The sequence below is a fragment of the Trichophyton verrucosum genome (genome assembly GCF_000151505.1).
Source record: "Trichophyton verrucosum HKI 0517 chromosome Unknown contig00219_1.f1.exp, whole genome shotgun sequence".
In the NCBI taxonomy this organism is placed as follows: Eukaryota; Fungi; Ascomycota; class Eurotiomycetes; order Onygenales; family Arthrodermataceae; genus Trichophyton; species Trichophyton verrucosum.
Genome location: NW_003315506.1, coordinates 21,955 through 34,032, shown reverse-complemented (window position 1 = coordinate 34,032; position 12,078 = coordinate 21,955). Strand labels below are relative to the sequence as shown.

Genomic DNA, 12,078 nt, shown 5'->3' with positions numbered 1-12,078 from the left:
CTGGGTATGTAACATAGAAAGCACTCAACGCCATAACCCCAACGCTGTGCATGGCGAACAAAAATATCGAAAGAGAAGGAGATAATGGTGGGATTGGGAAGCGGTGAGTCGTAGAATCATAGGAATGATTGGCGGTATGGCAGCGGCGTTATATTAATCAAGAACTTCGTTCAAACAGCTGTGAGGCGAGGAAGACATAGATTAGTCCTCCCAGCTCTTCTCAACGGTCTCACGAACACGTTTGGTGTACTCTCGGCGGTTATCCTTGTAGAGATTAGAGGCTTCGACGTTGGCAGGGGATGACGTGTTGGGATCATTCAATAAACTATTTTGGCAAGCCGCCCAGTTTAGTAAGTTACTCTGGCTAATGGTAGGTTCGAGAATGCCTTACCTCTGGATACTAGTTAAGATGGCAGCAACATCGTAAGTTGGGCTCCAGCGGTTCTGCAGGATGTCTAGACACAACTCTCCGGTGCCGTAAACGTTTGGATGGAACATCTGGCTGACGAACTTGACGCCTGGGGGCTTGTTCGGATACTGCTCTTCAAAATGCATCACGAGGCGGAAAGTTCCATCTTCAAATGGTGTGTCGGCAGGCCCAATGATAACAGCATTCCTAGACATAAGTATTAGCACGCTTCCGGCCATACAGTAACAATACGGCTGGGCACAGCTTGAGTACCAAGTCATGACATTATCGGCGATAGGAGATGCGGAGACGCCGGCGGGAGGGTCGGTTTGCATCCGCTACAACAAAGCCACGGTTAGTGAAAGCCCTCGTAGCAGACAGGAACTGCTTGTAGTGGTAGCTGCGACAACATACCTTGAAGTCCCTCATGAGGCGACGGCGAGCTGAGGTCGACATGGCGGGGAGGGAGATATCGAGACAGGTAGATAGACTGGACGAACAACCCTGGCGGCTATTGTGATAGTGGCGGTACCCTGTCCTGTTGGTGGTTCCCTCGCTGATCGGGCTTGAAGAAAGCAATCTCTATTTTGCGGGGTGAGTAGCTGCCCTTCTGGTTATCTCAATAGCCGCGCAAGCCCTTCTCTTCCTTTTTCCTTTACTGTTCTCCTTGACGATTTTTATGGTGTCTTTTCTCCTGCAGTTGGTGGATGTTTTAGTTCTCTGCTCGTTCTTCCGCCTTCCTTTTTCTCTTTCGTTGCTTTTTCCGCCGTTCTGGTATGACTAATTGAATGACTAAGCAGAAATGACTAATTATAGGAAAAATAAATATCCGAAGTCTCGTGACAGCGCCTTAGAGGTACCTAACCTAAGGGGCTGAGCTGTGGACACTACACCTAATTTACTTTACTCTCCTTACTCCCTCTTTACTTACTACACCTTATATTCCCTTTTACCTCCTCCTTTCTTTTAATAAGACTTAGGGTAGGGTTAGGGTTCGGCCTTAGGGGGAGGGTTAGGGAGGGTAAGGGGATTAGAGGGAGTACTTGTTATTCTTATGGAGTAAAGAAAGGAGAGAGAGAAGAGGGGGGAAAAGGAGGTATAGTAAGAAGAGGTAAAGGTAAAGAGAGAAGTAAGTCTACAAAGTAAGAAGTATACTCCGTAGAGAGAGAGGTAACTACTCCGTAGTTGTGAGAGTAAAAGAGTAAAGAGAAAAGAGAAGAAGTACCTTTTTACCTCTGGTAAGATCCTGTGTAAGGGAGTGTATGGCGCTAACCCAAAATAAACTAGCGGTGGTATCCACGTAGCAGAAGTCTCGTGACCGGATAGCGGCTTAGGTCATCTTCTCGAGGAGGGAGACACCCAGGCTCGCAGGCAGAATCCACCATGATCACCACAGTCACACACAGTCACAGAGCTACTATTAGTGTGGGCTCACTCGTTTTAGTGTAGCGGCAGACTTTAACAGCATGTCTTAGGCCCAGAGAGACAGCTAGCGGCGAAGAGCGCTAAGCTCACGACATGCTAGAGGCAATCCAGAAAGGAGAAGCCGACTAGATGAAGTATTCCTTTCATTTCACGACACCAGCAAGTGAGCTCGTCAAGACTGGCACGCCTAGTTTCTTTTGACCGTGCGGACCGCAGAGGGGTTATTTTTTCGAACACAACATGTCCACTCAGAGCGTTGATACACTGCTATGGTACGTTCTTCAAAGGGAGAAGTACTCATTCACTCCCAGCCGTCAGAAACGGACAACAGCTACCAAATATCCAAAGGCTCAGGCAAGCCGTAAACGAAGGGCGGAGAGCCCTCAAAGCGAGCCCGACTGGTTAACCGATGTCCAGCCCCTTAAAACACTAGTACGCAAGTCCGACAGGATGGACATGTCTGACCCATGGTGGCAGTCGGCGTTTGTTGAGAAAGCTCTGGCTAAGGCAAAAAGTAGCTGTGAATCATTCGGTATGAGCCAAGAGACACCCTGCGACGACAATTCAAAACACGACGATAGCCTGAATGCGTTTTTGTGGCACAAGGAGCTTGAGGCTGCCGATGTTGAAGCCTCCGAGGTTCAGGTAAGGTGACATTTTTGATAGAGGACAATCCAGGGGAACTAGCAGTTTTTACAGAGCAACAAAAAGTGGCTCGACAATATATCCTTTCAGCGAGAGAACTATCGCGACTCCTGTGACACTCTGGGCATCAACTATTCGAAACCACGAATCGCAGGCATGCGGCGGAGCGTGGAGCTGAGTCATTGGCAACCAGTTGCAATGCAAGCGCTTGTTGAGTTTCAAGAAAAAGCATACTGTCAAACTTCAGCTCTGCCTACCATTAGTGTGAGCTCACTCCTTTTGGTGTAGCGGCAGACTTTGACACAAAATAAAAGGCAGCCCACCATCCTCGCCACTCAACCCCCGCCTCAGGTCATTATTTTCACTGCACTTCGCAAGCCATGTCGACCCGCCCCTTCAACCCACTGCCTGCATGTCCGCACCCCATTCAGTGGGATGTATCAGGACGTATCACGGAGCTACAGACCATGATTGATGATCCTACCACAAGTGAGCCCCAGAAAAAAAAACCTCCAAACAGCTATCAACCTGTATCGTGAAAATGAGCTCCCAGGACAATTCAAATGGATCCAGGATGGCAAAGTTGTTCCCCATAAGAATATTGATTTCAAGCGACCATATTGGGTCGAGGTACTTTTCTTCACACCCATTCTCGCAAAACGATTCTGTGCTTACTCTTATTTTAATCTAGGGTTATGGCCAGCAGCTATCCTCACAGGCTATGGTTCCGAGCCAGGCTTCTCAGCCTATGTCTGAGAGCGTACGCATTTCTGTCTAGTACATTCTTGTGAGGCCGACCTCCTGGCTTACATTCATACCCCCTCCAGCCTTTGAACCAGCAACTCGCCCACCGCACGAGATAAAATCACTACCCATCAGGCCAAGCCCCTGGGCATGAGGTTAGTATCCTGGGTTTCTAGTAAGGATTTACTCAGCCATACACATTGATACATACCATTAAACCAGGCAGATATTTGCACGAGTTAGGCCAGTTCCGGGTCTCTTATCTCCTGCCATCTCGATCGATGTCACAATACTCAACGACACTGGAAGTAACACCTTGACAGTCTTTGATACGGATATAACAGCCTTGGGCATCCCTCCAACCTACATGGGATATGGCGCTGATGTCCTAATAACAACGGCTGGTGGAACACTCAGGCGACGGCAAATCTCCGTTGAGATACAGCTACTGGATTTGCAAGGCAATGCTGTGTCTGACTGGATTTTAGAGGCAGGTATTGTCACACCAGCAACCGCTGGTGCCACTAGACTCTCTGGTGATGTCATCAGACAATCTCTTTACTTCGCAACTGCGCCAGGAAACCAGCATCTGTATGTTGCTGAGAAGAAGAATGGTATTATTAAACAGCTTCCAGTCATTTAGCCTCATTATAATTATCTAGTCTCCCCGTTTATGAGCTTTTACTGATATTATTTTGCCTATAATAAGACTAGGTTGTATTACCCACTTTAACTTTCATTTTTGAAATCCTCCTTACGCTTTGGTTGATGTCTTTATAGTAAAAAGAGACAAAAATTGGATTGTCCCGATCATCTCAAAAGCTCTAAAGCTTCTTCATTGGATGAAGCTCTGGTGGATATGGCAAGATGTCAAGGAAGGCCTGCGGAGTTGCCATACCGAGCAGAGCACGGGGTTTGATCCTATAATCCCCTTGGCTTGGCTACCGAATAAGAATAACAAAAATAGTTCACGTCGGGCTTGAAACAGATTTCGTGGTATCTTCAAGTGATTAAAGGTGTGGTAGAAACGTCAACAAGCACATAAGCTACCACTTTTACAAATCAGGCGACGGTCTTGGGCGATTATCATCTCCGTCATATACCGTCGCAGCTCGAACCAGGCGTGAGATTGCTTGTCGTACTTGTGTCTGGTCTGGTGCATACTCCTCCTTATATAGGCGAACGAATTCGCCCATTGTCCATTGGAATCAGCTTAGTATATCTTCTTCCTTCGCACGACCATTCTCTCCAGCCAGACTCGTTGCTGTAAAGGGGGTCCTTCCCTTCCGAACATCTTTCAAATACAGCCCTGGCGGCCGCAGCCATTCGATGCCTTGAAAAAAGGCCTTGTAGAATCCTGGGATATTTATACACAGCTCATCAAGTTCTCTCTTTAACATTGCGTCAAAATGTTTTCGATACTCTCTCGAGTTCACGATGCTACTCGTCGAGCTCCGCATCGCGGATTGCTCTTAAACTTCAAATTCTTCAAACCTAACTTCTGAGAGAAGCCATACAATATCATCAAGGATGTTTCCTTCGAGAGGGTAGCTCGAAACAAATAGGATTGGTCTATAGAGCCGTTAATAATTGAAGTAGCCGCTTTTCCGTTTCCTTAGCGTGTTCCTCTTGACCCTCCGCAATTATCGTGAAAAATCGCGAGAGAGCTACCAGGAGAATGTGCAGCTATTATATTCCTGATTTGGAGGACGCCATCTCTATACCATGCTGGCAAATTATGGTATTCTGAGGTTTCCCTAATCCCTAATCAAGGAGGCCAGAATAAATGACTTCGGCAGAGGACTTGAGCGTCTCAGAACTCGGAGACCGTTAACAATATGAGGACAGGTAAAATGTGCAACATATGCAGACTTGAAGGACGGGATGGCGGGCTCCATGACCCGAAGTCTCGTGATAGCAGGTCGACCTACCCGACAGTCCCTTTACGGATGCTGAGTCATCTCGGTTGGCGGTGCCGAACAGCCGAAGAATTTTGCACGTGATCGCGGGTAGTTTCGGCAGGAGAGAGGGAGCTCGGACCAAAAAGAAACTCCCGAGGTGCTCCCTCGCGGCAAAAAAAAGAGGGAGGACGACGAAGCAGAAACAGAAGAAGATTCAGATTCATCTTTGACAGCATCAAAGCCTGCTTGCTCGAGACAGATATACATATACAGGAGTTTTGTGGAGTGCTGCTGCGTCTCCCTTCGCTCCGCCATCCTGCACCTTTCAAGACTAAGAATGATGCATACTTCCAGACTGGCCAGCCTTGCCAGCCGCGGCTCGGCGCAACGACTTGGACAGGTCCAGCGACATTTCAGCACATCCGGCGCACTTCGACGAGAAATTCAGGATGCATATATTCTCGGCGCTGCTAGGACGCCAACTGCAAAGGTGAGTCCATAGAACGTGTACGAATACACTCATATTTCTTTGAGATGTTGGTCTAACCAATGAATGGGGAGGACAGTTCAACGGCCCGTTCACCACGGTCCCGGCACCGAAGCTTGGTGCTGAAGCCATAAAGGCAGCCATCAGCAAGTCCAAGGTTCCTGTCGAGAAAATCACTGATGTCTACATGGGAAATGTGCTCCAGGGCTCCGTCGGCCAGGCCCCTGCCCGACAGGCTTCAATCTTCGCCGGCCTTCCCACAACGGTTGAAGCTGTCACCATCAACAAAGTATGCGCCTCGGGCATGAAGGCGGTCGTCATGGCGGCACAGAACATCCAGCTTGGCCTTGCTGAAGCTCAGGTCGCCGGCGGAATGGAGAATATGTCCCGTGTGCCTTATTACCTACCCCGCGCCAGCCAGCAAGCCCCCTTCGGAGACATGAAGCTGGAGGACGGGTTGGTTAAAGACGGACTGTGGGACGTCTATAACCAATTCCATATGGGTGTCTGTGCTGAGAACACGGCAAAGAAGCACAATATCACAAGGGAGGAGCAGGACGCCTATGCCATCCAGTCCTATGAACGTGCGCAAGCCGCGTGGAAGGAGAACAAATTTGACGATGAGATTACTCCTGTCACAATCAAAACGAAGAAGGGCGAAGTTGTCGTCAATAGGGACGAAGGGTTTGAGGACCTCCGCGCCGATAAAATACGCAGCCTGAAACCCGCCTTCGTCCGGGACGGTACCGGAACTATTACCGCCGGAAACGCCTCGACCTTTAACGACGGTGCATCTGCTCTTGTCATCACAAACGAAGCTCTCGCCCGCGAGTACGGCTCCGGCAATCGTGTACTTGCCCGTATTGTTTCCCATGCAGATGCCGCAATTGACCCAGTCGACTTCCCTGTTGCCCCAGCCAAGGCTGTCCCAATTGCCCTAAGTCGGGCAGGCCTAACTAAGGACCAGATCTCTGTCTGGGAGTTCAACGAGGCCTTTGCTGCCGTCATCAAGGCGAACGAGAAGGTTCGTATCCCGTTCGCACTCTTCAAATTCTCTCTTTTGTCTGTTAACCGTGGCTAACTTTGTCTAACTCCCATAGATCCTGGGTCTTGAGAATGCCTGTGTCAACCCTGTCGGAGGCGCTATCTCCATTGGCCACGCGCTTGGAAGTTCTGGCTCGCGAATCCTTACTACTCTTCTCCACCAGCTGCAGCCAGGCCAGTATGGCCTCGCAGCTATTTGCAACGGAGGCGGTGCTGCCACGGCCATCGTTGTCCAGAGACTGGAGAAGGTTGAGTCACGGCTACTGAGAGACCTGAAATGACCCCATGCTTTGCATCTATCGGTGGTATACACCTTACCGTGACCTTAGTTAGCTAGTTAGAAGCGAGTGTATAAAATATTCCCCTTTCCCGTTTAACTCACTGTGTGTCCGCCTCTCGCTGCGCCAATCATGTCAGGAACCCATGCTCTGTTGGTTATCTGGCTCGGGTCCAGGGGCAACAAGCGAGTTAGTCAGCTAAGCCAGGGGCAAATCCTCCCGTACCTCGAGTTAACCTTGCATGTCCCCCATTTTAGTAATGGTGATGGCTGGCGATGTCCTTCCACGATACTAAGGGTTGCTCGCCAGCGAAGCGCGCTGCCTGCCCCTGGTCGTCGTCTGGCGCCTAAGGCAGCGCTTGTTCGCGTGTGTTGACAAGGGCGATAAACTCACGTGGGTCCCTCTCGCTCTGCCAACCCCTTGGGCCGCTTCGAACCTGGAAAATAAATATTGAGCCAGTTTCGTCAGCCAGCACGGAAAACAACGACAATAGAGCAAATAAATATTACTCCTACCCACTACACTCCCTTTTTATTGATGCATTTTGGAATCTTGTCTTCTGGCCATATTTTAGCTGTTACTCCTCAAGACTCCCCGCTGGCGGACTTTCTCGCTGTCTCGCAAGCTAGGTGTCCCCTCTCCTGACCCAAGGGCCGAGGACGATTCCTCCGAACAGAGCCCAAACCATGGCGTAAGTTGGTCGGAATAAACCGATAATGGCTATGTTCGGAAACTAACAAACATGTTTGCTGGTGACAAATAGTTCCGGTGCTTCTGGAGGCTTCAACACCATCAAGGGTACGTGGTCGACTTATCACCGGATAGCTCCTCTCCTTGCTCAGGCTAGCTAACTATTGCGCCGTTTGATTGCTATAGTTGTTGCACGATTTAGGCCGCAGAACAAAGTAGAAATTGCCAATGGAGGCGAGCCGATCGTGGAGTTCGAATCCGAAGAGACATGCAGAATAAACGTACGTTTTCCTTGTTGCTGGTGAAGTTTGATGGACACAAGAAGAGAATGAAGAAAAAGAATAGCAGACGCATAAAACTAACTCAAACTGGTATTGATGATATAGTCAAAAGAGGCATCTAGCTCCTTTACCTTCGACCGTATATTTGACATGAACTCGAAGCAGTCAAATGTGTTTGATTTCTCGATCAGGTCGACTGTTGATGATATTATGAATGGATATAATGGAACTGTGTTTGCGTACGGCCAGACAGGAGCGGGAAAGTCATACACGATGATGGGATCCGATATCGACGACCCCGATGGCAAGGGAATCATACCCCGTATCGTCGAGCAGATCTTCACCAGCATCCTGACCAGCCCTGGCAACATTGAATACACCGTGCGTGTCAGTTACATGGAGATATATATGGAACGGATAAGAGACCTGCTGGTGCCGCAAAATGATAACCTACCCGTTCACGAGGAGAAATCAAGGGGCGTCTACGTCAAGGGCTTGCTTGAAATATACGTGTCCAGTGTACAGGAGGTGTTTGAGGTGATGAGAAGGGGTGATACCTCGAGAGCAGTTGCGGCAACGAATATGAATCAGGAATCGTCTCGCTCGCACTCGATATTTGTCATCACCATCACTCAGAAGAATGTCGAGACTGGGTCGGCCAAGAGCGGTCAGCTTTTCCTTGTTGATCTTGCTGGCAGTGAAAAGGTGGGCAAAACCGGCGCCAGTGGACAGACCCTCGAAGAAGCGAAGAAAATTAACAAGAGTTTGAGTGCACTGGGGATGGTCATTAACGCTCTCACTGACGGCAAATCTACTCACATTCCATACCGAGATTCGAAGCTCACTAGAATTCTGCAAGAAAGTCTGGGAGGTAACTCCCGAACGACACTGATAATTAACTGCTCTCCTAGTAGCTACAACGATGCTGAAACGCTTAGCACTCTTCGCTTCGGTGGACGAGCAAAGGCCATCAAGAACAAGGCGAAGATTAACCAGGAATTGAGTCCAGCAGAGCTCAAGCACCTTCTCAAGAAGGCTCAGAGCCAGGTAACTACTTTCGAAACCTACATATCTGCTCTAGAGAACGAAGTGCAAGTCTGGCGAACTGGAGAAAACCTTTCAAAAGAGAAATGGACGACCTTGCGATCGACAGATACGGTGGGAAACCTCAAGGCGGATGCCCGTACTCCCCGTCCAGGAACTCCATCCCGACTGCAGTCCGATATGTCTCGATCAGAGGCCCCAAGCCGGCCAGAATCAAGATTTGGAGAACGATCTAGCACACCAAGTATTGTCCTGGAACGAGACGAGCGGGAGGAATTTTTGCGGCGAGAGAACGAACTGCAGGATCAGCTCGCAGAAAAGGAAACGTACATCGCCAACGCAGAGAAGGAAGTCCAAGAGAAAAAGGAGGAGCTTAAGATACTCAAGGAGAATGCTGTCCGAACCGGCAAAGACAACGAGAAACTGAACGCGGAGGTCAACGAGCTGCGCATGCAGCTGGAGAAGGTATCATATGAAAGCAAGGAGCAAGCCATCACTATGGATACCCTGAAGGAAGCCAACTCCGAGCTTACGGCTGAACTGGATGACCTCAAGCAACAGCTTCTTGACGTGCGCATGCGTGCCAAGGAGACGAGCGCAGCCTTGGACGAGAAAGACAAAAAGAAGGCAGAACGGATGGCTAAGATGATGGCCGGGTTTGACATGAAGGTGGACGTGTTCTCTGAGAACGAGCGCAAGATAAGGAACTTGATCGAGCGTGTAGACAGTCTACATGCAACCAGCTCTGCAGGCGAAGCGGTCTCCCCAGAGGAATTTGTTGAGTTACGAGGAAGCTTGGTGGAAGCCCAGGGGGTAATCAGACAAGCTGAGCTTGCCATGACCAGCCGTGAAGAAGGCTTCAACGGGGCTTTTGACGGAAAGCTGTTGGATAAGATAGCTGTGCTTCAGCAAGAAGTCGACGATCTTCTCGAACAGAATCTTGGGGAGGCGGATATTTCAGAAATAAAGGAAAAACTCAGCCAGGCATACTCTGAAGGCAACGAGCTGGAGAAGATGGCCATGGAACATCTCAGACGTGAGCTATCTCTCAGAGATGAAGAGCTTACCCGCCTGAGACAGTCTGTCGCCGACTCTACAGCGCGCTCTCAGCCCAATGGATCCTCTGCCAGTGCAGGAGGAAGTGCGACCATCAACAGCAAGACTCTGCAGCAGCAGATTGCTGATTTTGACATCATGAAGAAATCTCTTATGCGCGACTTGCAGAATCGATGTGAACGGGTAGTCGAGCTTGAAATATCGCTGGATGAGACCCGTGAGCAGTACAAACAAGTCCTGCAGTCATCCAACAACCGTGCCCAGCAGAAGAAGATGGCATTTTTGGAGCGCAATCTCGAGCAGTTGACTCATGTACAACGCCAACTGGTGGAACAGAACGGTAGCCTCAAGCGGGAGGTCGCCATTGCCGAACGGAAGTTGATAGCCAGAAATGAACGAATCGAGAGCCTAGAGGCCCTTCTCCAGGAAAGCCAGGAAAAGCTAACGGCTGCCAACCACAGGTGTGTTTTGAATCAATATCACAAATACATCATAACCAAAGAAGCTAACCTATCCTTCTCTTCCTCTACCCACAGGTTCGAAGTGCAGCTCACAGCCGTCAAGGAACGCCTAGAAGCCGCCAAAGCCGGCTCTACTAAAGGCCTTTCCTCCGACTCGGCTGGCTTCGGGTTTGGAGGCTCGAGGATAGCGAAACCACTTCGTGGCGGCGGTGGTGCAGACGCACCGTCCAATTCCACCCTGTCCGGTGTCCAGGCACAGGATTCCTCGACAAGTGCCGGCCCAAAACGTAGCAGCTGGTTCTTTGACAGACGATAAGCTGGCGATACTTCGCTTACGCCTATTATGACCCCCTGGTTAATGTTGTTAGTTTTTGGTATTCTGATATATAAAGTATTTTCTTGTCTTTTGGAAGAGGCCACAGCATCCCCCAGTTTTCTTACTAGTTAATAAACGAGATGCCCACCCAGTTGATCACCCTGCCTTCTAGGCATTTCACTGCTGTTTTTATATGACGAATGAGCGGATGGAAGAGCTCCTCTTCCAGGTGGTTGTCGATATGGTAGCAATTGGGGTTATCTCCCCTCTCGACTTACTCTCCGTAACTCACATAGGAGGGAAGGGAAACGGGTGAGAGTTTTATAAGGACCTTCCCAACTGAAAGGCTTTATCCCATGCCCAAAACGGTGGGCGAGATGGTTGCGGGCTTTGACCATGTCACGGATGTCTTTATAGACATTAGTGTACCTACGCCTCATTCTCCTTTTTACCCCATTCAGATTCTCTACGGCGCTCGCCATGCAAATGGCGAGCGCCCCCGCCGCTGCATGGGCCACGGAACCTTTTCTGGCAGCTTGTAATGACTTTTCGTAGGTTAGCACTCGTGGCTACTGAGTTACAGTTATGGCATAGCTGTGCTCTTGCGATGTACATACCTGTAAGGTAAACTGCCGATCCGCTGCGATGGTCAGGGAAAGGATGATGCCCCGACGGGCAGCTCTAAAGAGTCTTCGGGTATTTTTATCCATTTTCATTGACTTATTCAACTAGGTACAGAGGTACTCGTCGTGTTGTTAACTGTCTATCAATACAAAGATGTCGTTTGAAATATCCCAAGGGTTGGCCTGCTGCTACTGCCTCGTTGGGCCCATACACCTGCTACGGAAGTCATGATGTCTTCATCGATGCTGTCAACATCAATTACCAGCCAGTTGCCGAATCGGGCTGATTTGCGAGCTCCCTGGCGGCTGCCCTAGCTTGCCCGCATTTTGTTAGATCGTAAGGAGGAGGATGATAGGGTTAGCTGTCTGCCTGATATACAGCTACAGGGCAGGCCTCGAGACCAGGTAACTACAATGCCCCATCTAGTTAGATAGTTAACAAGCAGTGGATGCAGATGAAAGCTCACCCATATACTTAAGCATAATAATAGTACTCAACGTGTATTCTCTCTTTCGGTGTTAGCGATTGAACGTGCCCACGCTGCTCAACTGCTTCTTCGATGCCTGCTATCACATGCATCTCGATCCATTTGCCTAGTCTATCCAACGTCCCTCTACCCGAAGCTGTGGCGAGTCTCCAGAGAGATCTACATAACTGATCTGACTGGTCAACA

General features: G+C 49.5%; 5 protein-coding genes across 5 annotated transcripts; 4 read left to right on the top strand and 1 right to left on the bottom strand.

Moving 5' to 3' along the window:
• Nucleotides 1-201: 201 nt before the first annotated feature.
• TRV_02546 (uncharacterized protein) lies at nucleotides 202-744 on the bottom strand (the record flags this gene model as incomplete). The annotated part of the gene is made up of 2 exons (XM_003023274.1): nucleotides 202-325; nucleotides 392-744. 2 exons carry the CDS (start codon nucleotides 742-744, stop codon nucleotides 202-204), a joined length of 477 nt encoding a protein of 158 aa, XP_003023320.1.
• A 1,330-nt stretch (nucleotides 745-2,074) lies between these two features.
• Nucleotides 2,075-2,767, top strand: TRV_02545 (uncharacterized protein; the record flags this gene model as incomplete). The annotated part of the gene is made up of 2 exons (XM_003023273.1): nucleotides 2,075-2,479; nucleotides 2,534-2,767. 2 exons carry the CDS (start codon nucleotides 2,075-2,077, stop codon nucleotides 2,765-2,767), a joined length of 639 nt encoding a protein of 212 aa, XP_003023319.1.
• Nucleotides 2,768-3,373: 606 nt separating this feature from the next.
• On the top strand, nucleotides 3,374-3,866 carry TRV_02544 (uncharacterized protein; the record flags this gene model as incomplete). Its single annotated transcript, XM_003023272.1, has 2 exons — nucleotides 3,374-3,378; nucleotides 3,446-3,866. 2 exons carry the CDS (start codon nucleotides 3,374-3,376, stop codon nucleotides 3,864-3,866), a joined length of 426 nt encoding a protein of 141 aa, XP_003023318.1.
• A 1,595-nt stretch (nucleotides 3,867-5,461) lies between these two features.
• On the top strand, nucleotides 5,462-6,936 carry TRV_02543 (uncharacterized protein; the record flags this gene model as incomplete). The annotated part of the gene is made up of 3 exons (XM_003023271.1): nucleotides 5,462-5,614; nucleotides 5,691-6,635; nucleotides 6,712-6,936. The coding sequence occupies 3 exons, from the start codon at nucleotides 5,462-5,464 to the stop codon at nucleotides 6,934-6,936; spliced, it is 1,323 nt and encodes a 440-aa protein (XP_003023317.1).
• Nucleotides 6,937-7,619: 683 nt separating this feature from the next.
• On the top strand, nucleotides 7,620-10,781 carry TRV_02542 (uncharacterized protein; the record flags this gene model as incomplete). The annotated part of the gene is made up of 4 exons (XM_003023270.1): nucleotides 7,620-7,624; nucleotides 7,697-7,731; nucleotides 7,810-7,904; nucleotides 8,010-10,781. The coding sequence occupies 4 exons, from the start codon at nucleotides 7,620-7,622 to the stop codon at nucleotides 10,779-10,781; spliced, it is 2,907 nt and encodes a 968-aa protein (XP_003023316.1).
• Nucleotides 10,782-12,078: the final 1,297 nt, after the last annotated feature.